Below are 22,594 nucleotides of genomic sequence, written 5' to 3'. Positions count from 1 at the left end.
ATGACATAATTTTTGTGTAAAACACGAAACGAATATATGAATTTTATTATATCACACTATATGAATATGTGAATCGTTAGGTTTACTTATGGTAAACATGGTTAATCAAATTCTTTTTAATTATATTAAGAAAAAATGAAAAAAAAAGTATGTAAACATAAAGCAGCTAGCTATAAATTATCAGCCTAAAACATGAATGGTTTATATTTTGAATTTTTTGTCTATGGAAATGCATTTTTTTAATAATAAATAATAAATAATCAATCAATCTAGTAATGAAATAATTCAAAATTTAAAACTAGAGAAAATATTCACATGTATGCAAATGCGTCTTCATTAATTAAATTAATTTCATTTCACACTGTTCAAAAAGAATGATATTCGATATATAGCTAGATCAAGAAATGAGAATATGGATGAAATATGGACAATCTTCAATTAATTAACAAATCAGTGAAAATATGTTTATATTGTCGAAATCAATAAAAGCTAAAAGAAAATATAATAAAAAAGGCCAAAACCTTTGGTCCCTTTTCATAATGATGCTCCTTCCAACAATATTTATCCCTTGGCCTTTGAGGAAAGTGATGGCCTTGGGGTAGCATGCTGTCTTCTTCCAAATTAGCCACCCAAAAATTCCCACTAATTAGATGAATAATAAAAAATTATAAAGATCTCAGTGGAATTTAAAACATTATATGATGTAAAAGTTGAATTACATAATAGTATTTTTGCTATTTACATGTTTTGATTTGGTTTATATTTTTATTTTTCCTTTTTAAATGTCATGAATTTCATCATCATTATTGCATGGTATCTTTTGGTATTATTGTTGGGGCTGCTTCTACAAATTTTGCTACAACAAATAATCTCCACAAAGTATATTGTATGTAAATTTGTCGGATAATTAACTTTCAATTCAATTTGGCTCCGTATGGGTCTTGATATTTTTTGAACACTTTACTGTTCATATGTATATGATACTTTGATTTTCAAAATTAATATAAAAAATTATCAAAACAAAATTTATTCATGTTTGATGTCTTATCACACGACTTCATATAACATGGTGTATAAATAACATATCACTGAATTAATTATTAAATCACCACAATAAAAACAAGCATGGGGAACCATCTATGACATGCAAGTAGACATAATTACATACTGCTCATCCATACAAGCTGCTATAAGGAACTAATAAAGAACCAGCAAACCAAACTGAACACAAAAAACCATGTTTCTTTAGAGTACATGAATTTTGCCAACAATGTCTTGGCCAAGCGATAAGAAGAGGATTTATGAGACATGTAAGCTTGAGTTCAAGTCCAAATAAAAAAATACATGAAATTTGTCTTACATGAATGGCTAAACATGACTTTATTCACAATATCAAATATGCAAATGCTATGAAATGTAGAGTAAACTAGTTCTTCACTGCAAAGTAAAACTGAAAAATAGAGATCCAACCAGTTGACGGTGCCATAAAACAGAAAGCTCAAACGATGATAAGCATAATCAAGTATCAACCACCTATCATTGAGGCAAAGAATGAATAAGAATTTAAACAAGAAACTTGATTAAGGAAATCATAAATACATGGACAGAGGCAGATTCAAGGTTTTTGTTGGGAAGTAATATTATCCATGAAAATAGTGTTTAAAAGAAAATTTTGAATGTTTATGGAAAATTTTCTTTTAAAATTTCTTATTTTCTAATTTTTAACAGTGTCCCAAAAAAGATATTGAGGGTATCCAATACAATTTTTCTTTAAATTTTTTTGATTTTCAAAGTACACCCCACAATGCCATGTAAATCCACCACTAGACATGGAAAAAAGCCATATTTACCTGTTTAGCTAACAAGTTTCTCCTTAAATTTCCACTTCCTAGCAAAACATTATCCTTGTTTCTCCCAGAGTCATATCTAGAGGTATTTGATATTGAAAACGACCCCAAAATATATCATTGCAGGTGGATTGATTATCAACTATTTCTTCCATTGTGGTGAAACCTTCTGTTGTATTATTCTGAACTTGTTGGGGTTCCTTCACAACAAAAGACAATTCTCATTAAGTAAGTTATGCTAGAAGTAAGTAATTAATTAATTAATTATGCATATGACTTATGTATGTATATAAAAGAGTCATCCAATTCATAATAATATGTAGTTATATACTAACATAACTTTTGTTTCCATCATCGTTTCATCATTAGTATCAATATGATCAAGAACAACAAATTAATTAATTCAGCATAATAGTTAGAAAAAAAAAAATTGGTTAGGTACCTCTGTTACCTCTGTTATGGCAGGCACAGGATGTTTTGAATCCATGATGACACTTCTGGTCAACTTGGGAGATTTGGTTATTTCAAACAACCTCATAGAAGGGAATCGGAAATGACAACCAGTTGGAGCAAAACTCTTTAGGTCTGATAGCTCAGAAAGATCCACTATTTCTAATTGAGGGAGCACTATTCCCTTTTGATCATCTTCAATGTCTAGTTCACCTTGATACCCAAAGACTTGCTCTAGTTTAGAAGGCCCTTTAATTTCAATTTTCTCGAGGTTGGTAAAAGAACGGGCGACACTAATAGGAAACAAGCTTTTCAAATTGCTGCACCCAGAAATAGATATAAATTTAAGACTAGGGAAGGATATAGGTTGGAGATGACTCTGTGATGATGATGCTATTGAAGTTTGGTCCATTTCAATGATTTCTTCCAACTCCTCACAACACTTTATTTTCAAAGCTTTCAATTGCGGCATATTTGGAGCAAGCATAGAAGAGAAGAGAGATTTCAGCCTTTTACAACTTGACACTTTTAAGTCTTTAAGATAAGGAAGGCTTGCAACTTGGATGGGACCCTGCAACTGATGTATACCCTTTATATTTAAAATCTCTATCTTTGAGAACAAGTGTCTGCCTTGAATTTGAAATACATTCTCCCAATTAATAGTGTCACACACATTGTCTTGTCCCAACTCAGAGATTCGTAACTCCTGTATAAATATAAAAATATCATAATTTCATTAAAATTTGAATAAATTACAATGGTCAAATAATATATGACTTCAAAAGTACAAAATCTAATATATATATATATAAGTACGTTTATGTGAGTAACTTCTCTTTATGACATGTAGGATAATGTTTATATTATTATATTATTTATCAAATAACTCTATTTAATAAATTATTTAAATTTAATATTTTTGAATATTATTTAAATTCAAATCAAAATCTATAAAAAAATTTTTTGCATAAATTTTAAATTCAAATATATTAAATTATAATTTACGTTTTCTTTTTAAATTAATCATAGTTCCAAAAATATATATGTATTTATATGGTTAATATATTTTTATCTACCATCAAATAATTCTGTTTAATAAATTATCTAAATTTAATATTTTTGGATAACTATTTAAATTCAAATCAAACTCTAACAAAGGTTGAAAATTTTGCATAAGTTTTGCATTTAAATGTATTAAATCATAATTTATTTTTTTTAAAATTTAATCATAATATATATATATACACACTTAATACATTTTTATTTGATGAAATCAGAATCTAAAATTGAAAATAAAGAGTTTATAAAGTGAGAGGTCACCTTCTAACCAAGCTTATTTTATTTATTGTTATTAGAATTGGACATTGAAGAATACAAGCCTTTTTTTTTTTACTTGACAGTTATGATTTATTGGTTTTGATGGGAATGGACAAAAGTTGGAAAGAAGAGTAAACCACATCATACCGTGAACAAGTTCATTTTTGCCTTTATTATTCTCTTTTTTCTTTTATTTTCTTTTTTATTTGCAAAAATCAATATGTGATGGTGTTGGATTGTTTTTACTTTTGTATATTTTTTGCTTAAATGACATTGATTTTTTTTTATCAAATTTCAATAATGGAAAGAAAACATACGTACATTTGGATTGATTTCAACTCGGTAATAGGTATGGTTCATTACTTTTTTTCGTATTTTATTTTTTTTATTTCCTCCATTTGTTTGTTCCTTCAAATTATTTATTTGGTCTTATTTCTATTATGTGATATATACATTTAATTTGATTTATTCTAAATTTTTTTTTATTTATATATATTTATATATTTAGTTAAGTTGGATATTTGTCACGCATAAGTTCAAGAGATTTCAACTGTATATGCATTCTCAGTTTGTATATTTGATTTTTTATTATAAGCGTATCTTTGACTTATGTTTTAATAAAAGCAAATATATGTGTTGAAGTATGTAAAAAAAAAAAAACTAATAAAAAGCAAATAGCTATGAACAAATTAATAATTATATATGCTTTATTGTTCAATCAAATATATATATATAAAATTATTATTATTTGATGTTTTATTTTTGGTTCGGGTTTATAAGATTTAATAGTTTATGAATATTCTATTAATATAAATGTCTTTTACAATTTAATAAAATGATTTTTTTTATATCCATATTAATATTATCATAATAATTATATATGCTTTATTGTTCAATCAAATATATATATAAAAGAAATTATTATTATTTGATGTTTTATTTTTGGTTCGGGTTTATAAGATTTAATAGTTTATGAATATTCTATTAATATAAATTTCTTTACAATTTAATAAAATGATTTTTTATATCCATATTAATATTATCATAAAAAATTATTAATTTTGACTATTAAAAGACTGACCCTTGCTTTTTTTATCAAAAAATAAATAATTAGTAACAAAATTTTTGGTGTTTAGCAAATAAATAAAAAAAATTAATTTTTTGATAAAAAAGAAAGGATTTTTGAAATTTTGTAAAAAATTAAACTTAAAACGACAATATGTGAATGCTATCATATAATCGTATCTTAAAATTTATGAATGTATGATTATATATAGTTGATTAATAAAAGTTTAAATATTCTTTTATTAAGGAAATATAAAAAATTAAAGTTAATTAAAAAATAAATTTCAATTATGAAAATAATAACACGATTAAAAAAGCTAGTATATATGTAAAACAAAAACCATTCTTAATATTTAATTACAATGTACAAATTAAATATGTTTAATTGATTTTCAAATTTTATTTATTTTATAAGCAAGTGAAATGTTATTTAAATGTTCTCCATGAGTGCCATGTCATCAAAGTTTGTCTACATATATGCATGTCACCAGTTTGAATTTCCCATCAAAATTGGGTTTCATTAAATTAAAATAATAGGATGGCTAAATTGCACACAATAGCAATGAAAGGGCTTAAGTGAAAATTTGATTATAATATAGTTAGAGAGCTTCTTTTACTATTTTGCCATTACTTAACAGAACAATTTTTTTTTTTAAATAGCAAACAAGTCAGAACATGTTTTTTTTTTTTTTTAATTAACACACAAGTTTAACTAAGTATTGAATGAGTTGAACATAAAAGATTGCTAAAGATGAGAATTGAACATAAGTCTTGAATGATTTATTCTAATTTTTATCATGTAAAACCTACGTATTTTGATAAGCATAGAAAAGATTTGGGCCAAAAGCAAAATCTTGAACTGCAATTGAAGGAAAAGAGTGTAAAATTACCTTTGGTTGAAGCTGTTTGTGGACCGTTTGTTGAATTATGAAATTTTCCAATCGAGGGCAGACTACAACGAGTAACTTTTCCAAGGATGGTGAAATGATGAGACAGTTTTCTGAGCAGAAGCTACTCAAATTTATCAAGTTTTCAAGTTGTAGATGTTGAAGGTGAGGGAGCGCAATTGCATGATCAACTCCATTCTTTACTTTTGCCACAATGAAGACATATTGTAGTCTTGGACAACCATGTATTTCAAGAGATGTCAATTTTGGCAAGGGCGGAGGATGGAGAAGGTCACTGTCTGATTCTATATTATCATCAATTTCCAACTCTGTGGCAATGTGTTCCAGTTCATCGCAGTATTCTATCTTGAGTTGTTCTAGCATCACCAAGCTTTGAACAAGTGATTGTGAGAAGAGATATTTCAATTTATTGCAGCGACTAATTACTGCAACCTTCAGGCTTTGGAGGCAGACCGAATGGTTGGGCCCTTTACATATCCACTTCAATTCTGGTAATAGCTCTAGCTCCAAACTTGTTAAATTTGGCAGCAGCGGAACGGTTGAGACATGGCCTTGGTCTGTTGTATCAATCAAGCATTCCAGCTCTTTATCATCTCTAAGTGTAAGAAAAGTTAATTCATTTAGTCCCTGTGGATCTACGCTTGGAATGAGATTTTTGTGATACATGATTCCATCCATGGCAAGTTTTCTGACATCCTGATAAAATCACAATATAATGAAAAATAGCAGCAACATTAGAAACATATAATTAGATTTCTTTTATTAGGAAAGAGAAAGATTTGAGTTAAAAGAATATTTTTATTCCTCGCTTTTCACTAAAAGTTTGTTACTGCAGAAATTTAAATAATTCAAATTAAGCTGAGTATAATTACTGTTTAGAAAGCATGGATAGTGACAAATAATACAGGTATGATATGACATGGATAAGACAATTAAATAATTTTAAACATAAAAAATATGGGTACGGTAAAACATGACAATAAAATATATTTTTTATCCATAAATTTTTTATACGGATATAAATTGAACACAATTATAAAATAATTAATGGTATGTGTAAAAGTAAAATAAAATAAATTTATAAACAAGATTAAAATTATATAGGAAAAAATAATCAATATAATTATAATTTTTTTAATTTAATTTTTAATACTAATAAATTATAAAATTTTAAACTTTTTAAATAGTTTCATTTTTTCCTTTTTTTCTTTTCTTTTCTTTTTTTTCCTTCTTTTTCTTTTTCTTCCTACATTTTCTTCTTTTTCTTTTCTCTCTTTTTCATCCCGTTTCTTCTTTTTTTTCTTTCATTTTCCCCTTTTTCCCTTCCCCAAATCATACGATTTATAAGCTTTATAAATTCAATAATAGTAGTTATTGAATAATATTTTATTATGTACAGAATTAAAAAGAGAAAAAAATACAAAGATTTTATAAAGTGTGTTAATAGAGAGAAAAAAATATGTAGTGCTAGTTTTTCTCAACCTGCAAACCATGTAATAAGTATACATTTAATCAACCTTTTTTTCTTTTAAACATCAACAGAAGCTAATTATATATAATACTATATAATACTTTTACATTTAAATGTGAATGTACTGAATTTTGATGTTTGTGTTATAAGATAAATAATTCAATTAATTATTACCAAAATAAAAAAAATTAAAACAAAATTATAGTATAAGTGAAGTACCTTTAAATTGGCCTGCAACGTCTTAAACTCAGTTAATTGGGGACAACTGAAAACTTCGAACATCTTCAAAGATAATGACATGACAAAATTTTCTGGACAAAAACTACTCAACTTCTCTAAATTTTTAAGCCTTAAAAATTGCAATCTCTGTAGCACAATGTCTTGTAGTGGACGTCCACCCTTGTCCTTTGTCATATTGAAGACCTGCTTTAGTTGAGAACAATCAGTTATCTCAACAGATTCCAAATAAGGAAGTCCTTGAGCCAAAGTGATTGGAAACACATAATTCAATCTTCCGCAATTAATTATCTTGAGAGTTCTCAACTTAGGCCAGCGGAAAGGATAGCCATCCACGTTTGAAACTATTTGATCCTCATTTTCTGCTTCTCCGAAGATTACATGTTCCAAAAAGCCGCAATCTTTTATTTCGAGTTCTTCTAGATGCTCCAAACTTTGAGCAAGGGGAGTCGAAAAGAGATATGCCAGTTTCGCACATTCCCATATTCCCATAGTCTTAAGACTTTGGAGGTTAACAAGATGGGTGGGCCCTTTCCATATCCACTTCAATTCTGGTAATGAGGTTAGCTCCAAAGAAGTTAAATTAGAGAGTGATCGTACCTGACATGAATTCATTGATTGAAAAGGTAAATAAATATAGAAAAAGCATTACGTACAAAGGCAATAATAGTAGTTATTGAATAATATATTTTTACATAAAGAACAAAAAAAGAGAAAAAAATACAAATATTTTATAAATTGTGTTAATAAAGAGAAAAAAGATATATAGTGTTAGCCTTCTCAACTTGCAAGCCATGTAATCAGTATAAATTTAATTTATTTACTAATATAATTTAATTAAACTTTATTTCTTTTAAACTTCAACAGAGGTTAATTATATGATCAATATAAAAAGTTTAGTAATTTCTAATTATTCATTAAAGGAGAAATGGAGAGAGAACAAGTACCTCAAGCTCACCCATTTCATGGGGAAAATCAATGATTTGCTCTAATCCCTTACAGGCACATATAGAGAGTTTTTGTAGATGCGACAAACTTTGAGCAAGGCAAGGCGGGAAGATCGCTTTCAATTTATCACACTTAAAAATGTATACAACCTTCAGACTTCGGAGGCTTGCATGATATTGATGGGTTGATTGTGATTTCCATATACTCTCCAATTCCGGTAAAAAAGCTAGATCCAAACTTGTTAAATTTGAGAGTAGCGGTGTCTGACTAATTTCTTCCTTTTCAAGAAGCCCATCCATTTCAAATACCACTTTCAACCGCTTACAATATCGAATGGTCAAATCTTTTAACTTTTGTAAGGACCTAATATGCCCATCTATTTCAAGAGATGTCAATTTTGGCAAGGGCGGATGATGGAGAAGGCCACTGTCTGATTCTACATTATTATCAATTTCCAACTCAGTGGCAATGTGTTCCAGTTCATCGCAGCATTCTATCGTGAGTTGTTCTAGCATCCCCAAGCTTTGAACAAGTGATGGTGAGAAGAGATGTTTCAAATTGTGATACATGATTCCATCCATGGTAAGTTCTTTGACATTGCATAACAATTCCTTGAAACCATATGATGGGACATCCTGATAAATTCACAATATAATGGAAACTATTAGCAGAATTAGAAACATATAATTGGATTTCTTTTATTAGAAAAAGAAAGATTTGAGTTAAAAGAACAATTTTATCTCTCGCTTTTCATTAAAAATTCATTATCCTAGAAATTTAAACAATCCAAATTAAGTTGAGTATAACTAGAATCTAGAAAGCATGAATAATGACAAATAATATAGTTAAAACATGACATGGACACGACAACACAACAATTATAAAAGGAGGACATAGGTATGGTAAGACGCTACAATAAAATATATTTTTATATATTTTTTATCCATAAATATTTTATACGAATATAAATTGAATGCAATTACAATGTAATTAATGGTGTGTGTAAAAGTAAAATAAAATAAATTTATAAACAAGATTAAAATTATGTAGGAAAAAATAATCAATATAATTAATTTTATTAATTTAATTTTTAATACAATAGATTATAAAATTATAAACTTTTTAAATAATTTCATTTTCCCTTTTTTTTTCTTTTCTTTTCTTTTTTTTTCCTTCTTTTTCTTTCTCTTCCTACATTTTCTTTTTTTTTTCTTTTCTTTCTCGTTCTCCTTCCTGTTTCCTTTTTTTATTTTTTATTTTTAATTTTCCCTTTTTACCGTTTATCAAATTGTACGATTTAAGAGCTTTATAAATTCAATACTACTTGTTATTGAATAATATTTTATTATATAAAGAATAAAAAAAGAGAAAAAAATACAAAGATTTTATAATGTGTGTTAATAAAAAGAAAAAAAGATACAGTATTCGTTTTCTCAACCTGCAAGCATGCAATAAATATACATTGAATTAAACTTTTTTCTTTTAAACATCAACAGAAGCCAATTATATATGATACTTTTACATGTAGATGTGAATGTACTAAATTTTGACGTTTGTGTTATAAGATAAATAATTCAATTAATTATTACCAAAATAAACAAAATTAAAACCAAAATATAGTATAAGAGAAGTACGTACCTTTAAATGGGCCTGCAATGTCTTAAACTCAGTTAATTGGGGACAATTGCAAACTTCGAACTCCTTCAAAGATAATGACATAATAAAATTTCCTGGACAAAAACTACTCAACTTCTCTAAATTTTTAAGTCTTAAAATTTGCAATCTCTGTAGCACAATGGCTTGTGGTGGAAGTCCACCCTTATCCTTTGTCATATTGAAGACCTCATTTTCTGCTTCTCCGAAGATTACATGTTCCAAAGAGCCGCAATCTTTTATGTAGAGTTCTTCTAGATGCACCAAACTTTGAGCAAGGGGAGTCAGAAAGAGATATGCCAGTTTCGCACAATTCCATACTTTCATAGTCTTAAGACTTTGGAGGTTAACAAGATGGGTGGGCCCTTTCCATATCCACTGTAGTTCTGGTAATGACTCTAGCTCCAAAGAAATTAAATTAGAGAGTGGTCGTGCCTGACATGAATTCATTGATTGAAAAGGTAAATAAATATAGAAAAAACATTACATACAAAGGCAATAATAGTAGTTATTGAATAATATATAATTTAATAAAGAATAAAAAAAAAGAGAAAAAATACAATGATTTTATAAAGTGTACTAATAAAGAGAAAAAAAAAAGATATATAGTGTTAGTTTTCTCAACTTGCAAGTCATGTAATAAATATATATTTAGATTAGTTACTAATATAATTTAATTAAACTTCGTCTCTTCTAATCTTCAATAGAGGTTAATTATATGAGCAATATATAAAGTTTAGCGATTTCTCATTATCCATTATAGGAAAAATGGAGAGAAAACAGATACCTCAAGCTCTCCCACTTCTTGGGGAAAATCAAAGACTTGTTCTAATCTATCGCACCTAGATATGTCAAGTTCCTGTAGATGCACCAAACTTTGAGCAAGGGGAGTCGGAAAGAGATATGCCAGTTTCGCACAGTCCCACATTCTCATAGTCTCAAGACTTTGGAGGTTAACAAGATGGGTGGGCCCTTTCCATATCCACTGTAGTTCTGGTAATGACTCTAGCTCCAAAGAAGTTAAATTAGAGAGTGGTCGTGCCTGACATGAATTCATTGATTGAAAAGGTAAATAAATATAGAGAAAACATTACATACAAAGGCAATAATAGTAGTTATTGAATAATATATAATTTAATAAAGAATAAAAAAAAAGAGAAAAAATACAATGATTTTATAAAGTGTACTAATAAAGAGAAAAAAAAAAAGATATATAGTGTTAGTTTTCTCAACTTGCAAGTCATGTAATAAATATACATTTAGATTAGTTACTAATATAATTTAATTAAACTTTATCTCTTCTAATCTTCAATAGAAGTTAATTATATGAGCAATATATAAAGTTTAGCAATTTCTCATTATCCATTAAAGGAAAAATGGAGAGAAAACAGATACCTCAAGCTCTCCCACTTCTTGGGGAAAATCAAAGACTTGTTCTAATCTATCGCACTCAGATATTTCAAGTTCTTGTAGATGCAACAAACTTTGAGCAAGGCAAGGCGGGAAGATGGATTTCAATTCACTGCACTCCCGAATGGTTGCATTCTTTAGACTTTGGAGGCTTGCATTTAGACCCTCAGGATCTACGTTTGGGACAATATTTTTGTGTCCCATGACATTCTCCAGAGCCAACTTTTCCACATTGCAGAACAACTCGTTGTATGCACTTAATGACGTTGAGTCAACAATTTCCAAGGTTCTAAAGTTTGGCCCCGGCATAAATTTAACATATTTATTTACAACTATAATGTAGCTTTGTAGTTTAGGGAACACAAAGTTTTCTGGAAAACATTGAGCAGTAGAAACCCTCAGTGACAGCACAGTCAAACGAGACAATGAATTCAGCTCCAATAAGTCAACATTGTTTTCACATATCACGTACAGTTCTTGGAGTGATGTCAACCTATTTGTTACACACAAATACAAAAAAGTATTATCAAACACTTAAAGCGGATCATAGAAATAGAAATAAACATAAATTAATTTTAATTACCTCAGCAAATATAGCATGATTCTTCAGCACCTTTTCTTATAAAAAAAGGTTTGAGCATTTTTTTTATTGTTTTGTAATTCATGTGACAATCATGTTATATAATAGCATGTTTTTTTTAATGGAAATGACTACAGCTCTTAATGCTTCATAATAATGGGAGTGACCAAAAGCTTAAGGTAGATATTTTTCCCATAGTCTAAAATCAAATTATTTAATAAAGTAAATAAAAAAAATAAATAACATAAAACTAAATACTTAATTTTGGGCAATATGATTAAATAAAATAATTGACATCTAATATTACCTTGATAGTAAATTAGGGGGAAAATTGATCTGTTCCCTTCTAGAGTTAAAAAAATGTAGCGATTTTAGGCCACGCAATGCCGCTAATTCTTCAGGTAGCTCATAAATATTAGTATCAGAAAATGCAAGAATCTCAAGGTTTTTCATATTTCCCAACGGTGAGATGTTCTCCAACTGGCATTTTACAAGGCACAGAGTTCGAAGATTTGTTACCAAATTAAGTACTTCTAGTGAGAAAATGACATTTTCGAGATGCAAAACTCGGAGGGCTTTCATTCCTCCAACAAATGCAATCGGAACTTTCACTAAAGTCTTTCCTGTAAAAATCAAAATTTTGAGTTCTGGAAATTCTAATTTTTCAGGAAAAAAATTTATGTTGCTGTTCCAAAAGGAGATTGCTGTATGAGATCCACAACTTTCACTTGTAGGCAATTCCATCAACCCCTCTTTTACCATGAATATGTTTTTCCCTGTAGATGTTATCCAATGAGCAAAATCACGAACCACGTCATGCATCCTTACATATCTTTCATCATCATCATCATCAGTTCTCAATAACAAACCAGACTCCTGGAGGTTTCTTAGTGCTTCACGAATTTCTCTCCGCAAGTCTTCAATTAAGTAAATATGAGAAAATAATCCATGACCAATTGCAAACATAACCAACTCCTCAATCTTGATACCCCAATCTTCTGGAAAAAGGGAACACAGCAAGAAACATGTTCGAATATTATCTCGCTTCAAATAATCATAACTCAGCTTAAGGCAGTTGTAGATGTCTTGAGAAACCTCTTCATTGTCTAAATGTCTTGAGTCCTTGAGTCGCTTATTTGCTGCTTGCCACCCATCTAGACTTGCACCTTTTAAAGCTTTTCCGATTGTTACAATTGCAAGAGGCAAACCCTTGCATTCACTAGCAACATCCTCGGCAACATCATTCAATCTCGAAGAAGCATCTTTTAGACCAGCAGTATCTTTGAACAAAGCCCATGCGTCATCTTTGCATAAGATGTCAAGTTGAAATTTCTGTTGACAATTCATACGAACACAGACTTGTTGAAGACGTGTGGTCAGAAGAACTTTGCAACCTCCGTGTTTAACTCCGAATGGAATACCTACAGTCTGCAATTTAAACTCATTCCAAACATCATCGATAATTATGAGGATCTTCTCCACTCCTTGCAATCTCCGCCATAGCTCTTCTGCTTTTCCTTCTTCCGTGCTTGCTTTAAATTTCAAACCTAATAATTCTGCAAATTTATCTTGAATTTTGTTGATGTTTGGCGTTTGGGACATTGTAGCCATCACAACTTTGTCAAAGAGCTCTTTGGCATGCTTCCCAACTTCTTTTGCCAAAGTTGTTTTGCCCACCCCTGGCATTCCATACAATCCAATCATGTTCACACCATTAGTGTCTAGAGCCTTGATGATGTCATTTAAAGTTGAGTTTGAAGATTTAGAAGGCATGAAATCCTCAGATGGGAAGAATTCTATCCCCTGAAGAGGAGCAAGGTGGCCCACCCGTGGAAAGTTACAACTCTCAAGAAGTTTATTGATAGAGATCGTCTTCTTTGCCACTTTCTTACTTAAGCAGTATCGCCAACCCCAACTTGGACACCAATCGAAACACTTCTTACGTTCTATTTCAGCTTCCAAACTCTGGGTTTCTTTCAGTTCTGTCTCTGCCCTTGGTTGCCAGTCTTGGACATCCTTCTCAATTACCTCATTTTGCCTTATAGCCTCTTCGACATCATTTTTTACCCGATCACTTTTCAATTCAAGTTCTTTTCTCCTATTCTTGAATTCTTCAACAATTTTCCCAAATCGGAAAAAGTAACCAACATAAGGTGATGCATATTCTGTTGCGAGGTTTCCTACAGCATTAGCAGCACCAGAGGCAGCAAATTCAGCAGCCATTCTTTGATGATCTGAGATTGAAAAACAACTTTAATGATTAGTAAACATATAAATTGTTGGGAAAATCAACACGCACATGCAAGACCCACACACAAAATAACAAGCTCAAAATAAAAATAAAAATACAGTTGTAGGGTTTTATGGGATATACACCCATAGGAGTATTAAAACTCTACGTCTTACGAGTGTGTATATTTGTTTGTGAGTGGACTAGAGGAGACTAAAAAAATCCACATAGATATGATGCATGGATACATATAAATATGTGTTTGGTTGTGTTGAAAAGATGCATATGGGTATATGTTTATTTGAGTTTAGAATACTTCATAAAATTAGAGAAGATTGAGAGGATCTATGAGTATTGACTGTTGAGTGATTGATATGTTATGATGTATGTTTGTAATTCTCTACAACTAGTGAATTTTATTTTTATCCATGGACGTAGATCGGTTGAACCGAATTACGTTAAATTATTATTTCTTGTGTGTTTGATTAATTATTTATTTTCGCTTTCGCTGACGTGATTATATTGAAACCTTTTGACCTAACATAAACATCTAGAGAGACAAAAGCAATTGTGAATGTTTGCAAAGTACCTTAATTACTTTGAGAGCCAATTGTGAAGTAGAAGAGAAAAATTGTTGAAGGATCAACTTGGAAATTGAAAATTCTGCAAATGGAAGAAATTATTCAGTGTTCATGCGTATATTAAGAATATATGTTACATGTCTTAAGAGTAAAGGCAGTATATATTTTGATCATTAATCTATCTAATATTTTCTCAATTTTTAAATAAATCCATTTTTTTCATTTTTTTTCCTTATAAATGCAGTCTTTTATTTAAATAAGGTAGGGAAACAAACAAGTAAACAACTTTTGAGCATATAAAAAATTATGGAAATAAAAATAATTATTCAAGCATGCCAAATTGGGGATGGACATTCTAAATTAAGCTGTGAGAATTTTTTTCATCATCAACCTTAATAGAAATTAAAAGAAAAAGGAAATAAAGATTAGTAACAATAAGATTATAAGAACATTGAATTATTTTTTTCTTTTTTTGAAGTTAAACGCAAATCAGAATAGATATAGCATGAAATAAAATAAAAAATAGAACTCAAAGAAACCACAAAATTATACAGCAATACTATTTTTGCTTCTTTTATTGCAGAGAGAAAAACACAAGAAAAAAAAAAGAGACAAATATACCAAGGACATATGAATTTTCAGGATTCAAGATCGAGCTTTTTATTTCTATCCACGCAGTTTTTTTTTTTTTTTTTGAGTTCAAAGAAAACTTAAGTAGAAACCAACCTTATTTGAAATGAACAAAAGAGTTTCTAAGTATTTACAAATATTGAGAAGTTGTGCTTGAAATTTTCGTGACTGATTGAAACTACAGAGAAAAGTTTGATCAAAGACTTGTTTAATTTCTTTGGATTCTCTTTTATCACCGTCATTATCATTTTACTTGCTCAGATCCTTAGTGGAAAACAGCTGGACAGGACAAGGGCCCAAGCATCTTTTCCTTTTGTTGGGAGTTGGGTGCAATGCCTTCAAGTCACACGTTTACTTTTTCTTTTTTGTGCTCGGTCAAATTTTTTTTTTTTTCCTTGAAGAAAACTGATCTATTGATGGTAGTGGGACATGGCGTCATTGATGCACTTTTGAATTATGGACCCCTTTATTTTGTATTTTTTCAATTATTTTTCAACAATCACTTTCTCACCTACTTTGTTTTGTTGGTTTTTCATGGATTAAATTCGATGCATTGAAAGATTTAATGATTCAAAATCTTGTTTATTTCCTCCGTTGATTTATCCTAACGTATGAAAGAAATAGTTTTTCATATCGTCATTTGCTGATATACTGGGAAATTCCACAGCTTACACAAATTTATCGAAATTAAAATCTTATAATAAAAATTTTTATTTTTTTAAGACAATAATTATTTGATAATTGATATTACTTTCATTTAAAAATATTTCTCATATATTAATTTTTACGAAATTAAAAAAAAACTTTGATTTTAATATATATAATATTAAAATTTAATTTTGTATAAAATTAAATTTTCATAATTTTTTATGTTAAAAAAATAAAAAATAATTTAAAATATAAAAAATTAAATAAGAATTTTAGATTTTGAAAAAAGAAATAGGATATAAAAGTAACATCCCAAAAAAATGACAAAAAAAAAAAGGAACGGAATGAGTAGCTATAAATAGATTTTTCACACAAATGCGTAATTCCTCATCTCAAGTTCTCGACTCTCTAACCATTTACTCTTTTAGCACCTTTTGTTTTGTCTCAGGAAAAAAGAATAAGTAAAAGAAATGGAGAATCGGAGAGAAAAGAGGAACCTCAAGCTCACTTTTGAATTATTGATCCCTTTATTTTTCTCCTTTTTCAATTATTTTTCAGCAATGATTTTGTCACCTACTCGGTTTTGTTGGTTTTCATGGATTAAATTTATTTTTCAACAATAATTTTCTCACTTACTCAGTTTTGTTGGTTTTCATGGATTGGATTCTGTATCAAATTATGCTCCATGCAATGCAATTAGATTTAATGACCAAACAAACAAAAGAATGGGTTAATGATTCTAAATCTCTTGGTTTTTTTTTTTTCCTCCATTGATTCATCCTAACACTTGAAAGAAGCAAATTTTTAGATTATATTAGCTGATATGCTGCGAAGTATCTTAATTACTTTAGGAGCAACATATAGCTCTATGAAAATGAGAAGTAAAAGAGAACAAATTGTTGATGGATCAACTTGAAAATTAAAAATTCTGCAGATGGAAGAAATTATTCAGTGTTTATGCGTATATTAAGAATATATGTTAAGTGTTAGAGTAAGGGCATACTATATATTTTGATCATTAATCTATCTAATATTTTCTCAATTTTTAAATGAATCAATTTATTTCACTTTTTTCCTTATAAATACAGTTTTCTTTTTTAAATATGCCAGGGTAACAAACAAGTAAACAACTTTTGAGCATATAAAAAATTATGGAAATAAAAATAATTATTTAAGCATACCTAGTTGGGGATGGATCTTCTAAATTAAACTGTGTGAACTCTTTACATCACCAACTCCAGAGATCATTAGGAAAGGAGAATTAAGGACCAACCTAAATAGAAATTAAAAGAAAAAGGTAATAAAGATTAGCAGCAATAAAATTATGAGAACATTGAATTATTTTTTTTCCATTTTTTTTGGAGTTAAAAGCAAATCAGAATAGATATAGCATAAAACAAAATAGAAAATAGAAAGCAAAGAAAGCAAAAAAAATTATAGAGCAACACTATTTTGTTTCATTCTAGAGAGAAAAACACAGAAAACAAGATAAATATATCTAGGAAACATGAATTCTCGGGATCCACGCAGATTTTTTTTTTTTTTTTGAGTTCGGAGAAAACTTAAGTGGAAACCAACTTTGTTTCAAATGAACAAAGAGCTTCAAGTATCCACAAATATTGAGAAGTTGTGATTGAAATCTTTGTGACTGATTGAAACTACAGAGAAAAGTTTGATCAAAGATTTGTTTAATTTCTTTGGATTCTCTTTTATCATCATTATTATCATTTTGCTTGTTCAAATCCTTAGTGGGACATGGCATCATTGATGCACTTTTGAATTATTGACCCCTTAGTTTTGTCTTTTTTCAATTATTTTTCAACAATCACTTTCACCCCTACTTTATTTTGTTGGTTTCCATGGATTAAATTCGACGCGTTGACAGATTTAATAATTAAAAATCTTGTTTATTTCCTCCGTTGATTTATCCTAACGTATGGAAGAAATAGTTTTTTAAATCATCTTAGCTGATATACATGAAACTCCACAGCTTAAATAAATTTATCAAAATTAAAATCTTATAATAAGATTTTTTATTTTTTATATGGTAATAATTATTTGTTAATTGATATTATTTCCATCTCAAAATATTTATCATATATGTAACATCCCAAAAAAATAACAAAAAAAAAAGAAACGGAATGTGTAGTTATAAATAGATTTTTCACACAAATGCATAATTCCTCATCTCGAGTTCTCAACTCTCTAACCATTTACACTTTTAGTTATATTTTTTATTTTGTCTCAGGGAAAAAGAATAAATAAAAGAAATCGAGAAATGGAGAGAAAAGAGGTACCTCAAGCTCACCCATTTGTTTGGAAAAATCAAAGACTTGCTCTAATCCATTACAGTAACAAACAGAAACAATTGTTGATGGATCAACTTGGAAATTAAATTTTCAGCAGATAGTAGAAATTCTTCAGTGTTCATGCGCGTATATATTAAGAATATATCATAATGTTTTAGAGTAAAGAAACAGTATAAATGCAGTTTTTATTTAAATTTGGTAGGGAAAGAAACAAGTAAAGAACTTTGGAATAAATAAAAAATTATGAAAAATTAAAAAATATATATTATTTAAGCTTACCTAACTAGGAATGGATCTTCTAAATTAAGGTACGTGGACGTTTTACATCACCAACTCCACAGATCATTAGGAAGGGAAAATTAAGAACCAACCTAAATAGAAATTTAAAAAGAAAGGGTAAAAAAATCAACAACAATAAAATTATAAAAACATGAAATTATTTTTTTCTTTCTTTGGAGCTAAAAGCAAATCAAAATAGATATAGCATGAAACAAAATAATACAGTACTTTTTTATCATTAAAAATGAAAAAGAAAGTAGAAAGCAATGAAAGCCAAAAACATATAGCAACATTGTTTAAGTTAATGTCTTTATTATTCCTCTTACCTGTTTAAGTTAATACTTTTTATGAAATTTTTAATTTTAAAAATATCAATCTTTTTACTTTTTTTGTCCTTAAAAGTATTTTTTAGCCATTTATCTTAACTATTTACTGGAAAAATAATTAATTTAAATTTTATGTTGCCTACTTCAGTCTTATTTTCATTTATCATTCTTAAGGTGTTATAACACTTTTAATTCATTTTACGTAAAATGATATTAATTTTATCATCTTTTTTATTTGTTTATGTTATTAAGTTTTTTTTTAAGAAGTTTTTTTTTATTTTCAAATATTAATTGTTAACATTTTCTTTTTTAGACCTTAAAATATTTTTTAGCGATTAACCTAAAATTATTTATAAAAAAATAATTAATTTAAATTTTACATTACCAATTTAATTATTTATATTAAAATAATATTATCTAACGTCTACTCTTATATTATATTATGACTATAATTTTTATAGCCATTTCTTAATCCATTAAGATATTTTTAACATATTTTACATCAATATGAATTTTATTACTCTTACATGTTTACGTTTATTCTTTATCTTTTATTATGTTTAAAATTTTCATAACTCTTTTTAATGATGTTATGATACTTCTAAATCATTTTATACTAATTGATATGAATTTTATTATTCTTCTCACTTATTTACACTAGTAATTTTTTGAAAAAAAAAATATTTCCAACTCCTTTTGCCTTAATTGATATGAGTTTTATTATTATTCTCAAATATTTATGTTTATTCTTACTTTTTATTACATTTTAAATTTTTATAAATGTTTATTTTAATGTTACGACACTTCTAATTAAGTTATTTTTAAATTTTTTAATATTAATTTTTTAACATTAACTTTTTAGCCTTTAAAGTATTTTTAGCCATTGGCTTAAAAAATTTACAAAAAAAATAATTATTAATTTAAATTTTACATTGCAAACTTAATTATCTATGTTAAAATAATAATGTTTACACTTATTTTTTTCTTAATTATTTATGTTAAAATAATATATTTTTATACTTTTTTTTTCTTAATTATTTATGTTAAAAGATTTATAACTTTTTTTATAATACTTATGACCTATTTTACAACAAATTATACTAATTTTATAATTTTTCACACATGTTTACATTAATAATTTTTTTGATATTTTATTTTCAAAAATTAATTTTTTAACTTTTAAGTATTTTTTAGTCATTGCCCAAAAAAATATTTACATGAATATAATTAATTTAAATTTTACATAACAACTTAATCATTTATGTTAAAAAATATCTTTTTACGATTTATTTTTATCTTTCTATCATATTTAAAATTTTTATAATTTTATCTTAAGTTATTACATCACTTTTAACATATTTTAAACTAACTGCTATAAATTTTATTATTCTTCTCAATTATTTACATTAATAATTTTTTACAATAAATTTTAAAATATTAACTTTTTATGTTATCATTTTAGCCTTGAAAGTATTTGTTTAGCCATTGATGTTATATATCTATTAATTAAAAAAATAATTAATTTAAATTTTACATTACTAATGTAATTATTTATGTTAAAATAATATCTTTCAACACTTAAATTTTGCCTGGTTAAAATTAAAGGTAAAAAAAAAATCATGAGTGAAAAACTTATTAATCCAATAATTAAAATTTATAATATTTTTTTATTTTATACTTTAAATTAAAAAGTTGTATCCTTACCCCTTTTCATTTTCTATATCAAGTAAAACCTTATTCTTACCTTTTATTACTTTTAAAATTTTCATAACTTATTTTTTAAAATGTTACAATATTTTTAATAAATTTTATGTCAATTGAAACAAATTTTATTATTTCTAGATCTCACATCTTTACATCAATATTTTTTTATTCTTTCATTTTAAAAAATAATTCTTTTATATTTTCCTTGAAATTATTTTTATGTTAATATTTTATTAATTTATATAGAATCATATTTTTTGTTTAATAATACTTTTTAGCTATTTTAAGAGATACTAATTATTTTAAAAATTTTAAAATATATATTTTATTATTTTTTATTTTGAAGTAAATTCATAAACAAGTAAGAAAGTGAAAAATCGAAGACTAATCGAGGCAAACGAGAAATGAAGTTGAGCATAGCAAAAATTACGGAGAATAAAATTTATATATAATGGTTTATTGAAGCATACCTCACTTGAGATGGATCTTCAAAAGCCGTATGGATCAGTAAAGGAAAATCAAGGACCAGTTTTTTTTTTTTTTTTTCTATTTCCCTGTTAAAAGAACAGAAAATTAGAAATCAATAAAAGCCAAAAAAAAAAAAAGAACGCTTTTTTTAGTTATAAAAGCAAAGTAGAAAATCAAGGAAATTAAAAAAGCACCAAATTTTTTTTGTTGAGTTATAAAAAGAAGAGCAATAAAGCAGAAATCAAGCAAAGGATTTGGTACTCTAACTAGCTGGAAGATGTGGAGATAATGATAGAAGACGATGCTTGATTGCCTCGATGGAAACTGTTTGAGGAGAGAGCTGTAAGCGAAAGGTAAGGCAGCAATACAAAAGAAGAAAAGATAGAAATAACAAAGAAATGTGAAGTTTCAAGATCCAACAACTTTGCTTCAATTGAATAAAAAATTCAACCATCAAAGAACTTCGCTTCCGAGAAAAGTAAGTTTCACCAAAGACTTCTTCAATTTCTTTGGAGTCTTTGTTTATTATTATTGTAATTACTATTTTTCTTATTCTAATCCTTAGTGGAAGGCGATTAGATTAGGGCCTGAACGTCTCTTTCTCTTCTTCGAAGCTGTACCTTCTTTAATTTATCACTATATTACGGTTTAATATTAAACTGTCATTGGATTTTTAATTTATTGATTTTTAAATAAAAATAATAAAATAAAAAATATTTTCAAAATATTCTATTAATATAAGTGATAAATTATGCAACATGCGAAACAAGATTTAATGCCGAACAAATTAAATCTTCATTTTAATTAAAATAAAGAGACAAATTTCATAATTTGATATTTATGGATAATTTTATTAATTGTTTCATAAATTAAAAAAATCTAAAAATTATTTGAAGAGTTGTATAAAAAATATACAAAATTTTATTAAATACATTAATAGTAAAATTTTTTAATTTTATAAACAAAATAACACATCTTTTATATATTTAAAAAATTTAATTTAAAAATATATATTATTATTTTAATTTGATTTATAAAATTAAAAATTTTACTATTAATTTATCAAATAATTTTTTTAAATATAATTTCAAAATTTTGTGAAAAAATGTAAATAAATTAATTTTAAAAATTGAAATCAACATCAAAATAAATAACATTAAAAACCTAATAATTTTCCTACATTGTCATTACCATTTTTCTTATTCAAATCCTTGTGAAAGACAGCAAGAGAAGGGGCCCAAGCATCCTTTTCTTCTACTAAATTATTTAACCAGTAAATAAAAGTGCAATGGCACATGTATTAGCAACAAATTGACCGCACATGCAGGTCACGTGCGCTTTAACGATCCCTAACAGGTTTGTTAAAGTTTTGTTTGTTTTTTTGTCGGTGTAATCCCTGTTACTGTTTCTAAAAAAAAAAGTTGTTTCCTTATCATTCACGGCGCAAACAGTGGTTTTATGACGCGAGGCTTTTAAGAGGCATAAGATCTCAATTTTATTCATATTTAATAAAAAATTTAATTTTTCATCTGA

At 27.3% G+C, this 22,594-nt stretch overlaps 1 protein-coding gene across 12 annotated transcripts; it reads right to left on the bottom strand.

Moving 5' to 3' along the window:
- Positions 1–1,194: 1,194 nt before the first annotated feature.
- Positions 1,195–21,679, bottom strand: LOC149519157 (uncharacterized). Of its 12 annotated transcripts, none has more exons than XM_089759592.1 (15): positions 21,323–21,679; positions 21,064–21,147; positions 18,564–18,655; positions 17,157–17,248; positions 14,706–14,779; positions 12,194–14,120; positions 11,292–11,799; positions 10,684–10,938; positions 9,882–10,331; positions 8,243–8,878; positions 7,278–7,895; positions 5,570–6,283; positions 2,290–3,003; positions 1,851–2,047; positions 1,195–1,533 (listed from the first exon to the last, which is right to left on the bottom strand). In XM_089759592.1, the coding sequence occupies exons 6-14, from the start codon at positions 14,107–14,109 to the stop codon at positions 1,889–1,891; spliced, it is 5,970 nt and encodes a 1,989-aa protein (XP_089615718.1). In that variant the 5' UTR covers positions 14,110–14,120; positions 14,706–14,779; positions 17,157–17,248; positions 18,564–18,655; positions 21,064–21,147; positions 21,323–21,679; the 3' UTR covers positions 1,195–1,533; positions 1,851–1,888. The 12 variants fall into 12 exon arrangements, with proteins under 12 accessions (XP_089615718.1, XP_089615724.1, XP_089615720.1 ...); XM_089759598.1 differs by having other exon boundaries at positions 2,299–3,003; XM_089759594.1 differs by lacking the exon at positions 14,706–14,779 and having other exon boundaries at positions 21,323–21,563.
- Between the last annotated feature and the right edge of the window lie 915 nt (positions 21,680–22,594).

The sequence above is a fragment of the Durio zibethinus genome, chromosome 4 (assembly GCF_047325235.1).
Source record: "Durio zibethinus cultivar Kanyao isolate XHJ-2024 chromosome 4, ASM4732523v1, whole genome shotgun sequence".
NCBI classification, from domain to species: domain Eukaryota; kingdom Viridiplantae; phylum Streptophyta; class Magnoliopsida; order Malvales; family Malvaceae; genus Durio; species Durio zibethinus.
Note: the sequence above shows the minus strand (reverse complement) of the source record. Positions and strands in the feature narration are given on the sequence as shown.

Coding starts and splice junctions, on each gene's coding strand:
- LOC149519157 (XM_089759592.1), bottom strand. CDS start 14,109: ATGGCTGCTGAATTTGCTGCCTCTGGTGCTGCTAATGCTGTAGGAAAC. Junction 10,332..10,683: donor AAGAAGTGGGAGAGCTTGAG/GTATCTGTTTTC, acceptor AATTCATGTCAG/GCACGACCACTCTCTAATTT. Junction 8,879..9,881: donor CATTGCAGGCCCATTTAAAG/GTACGTACTTCT, acceptor TGAATTTATCAG/GATGTCCCATCATATGGTTT.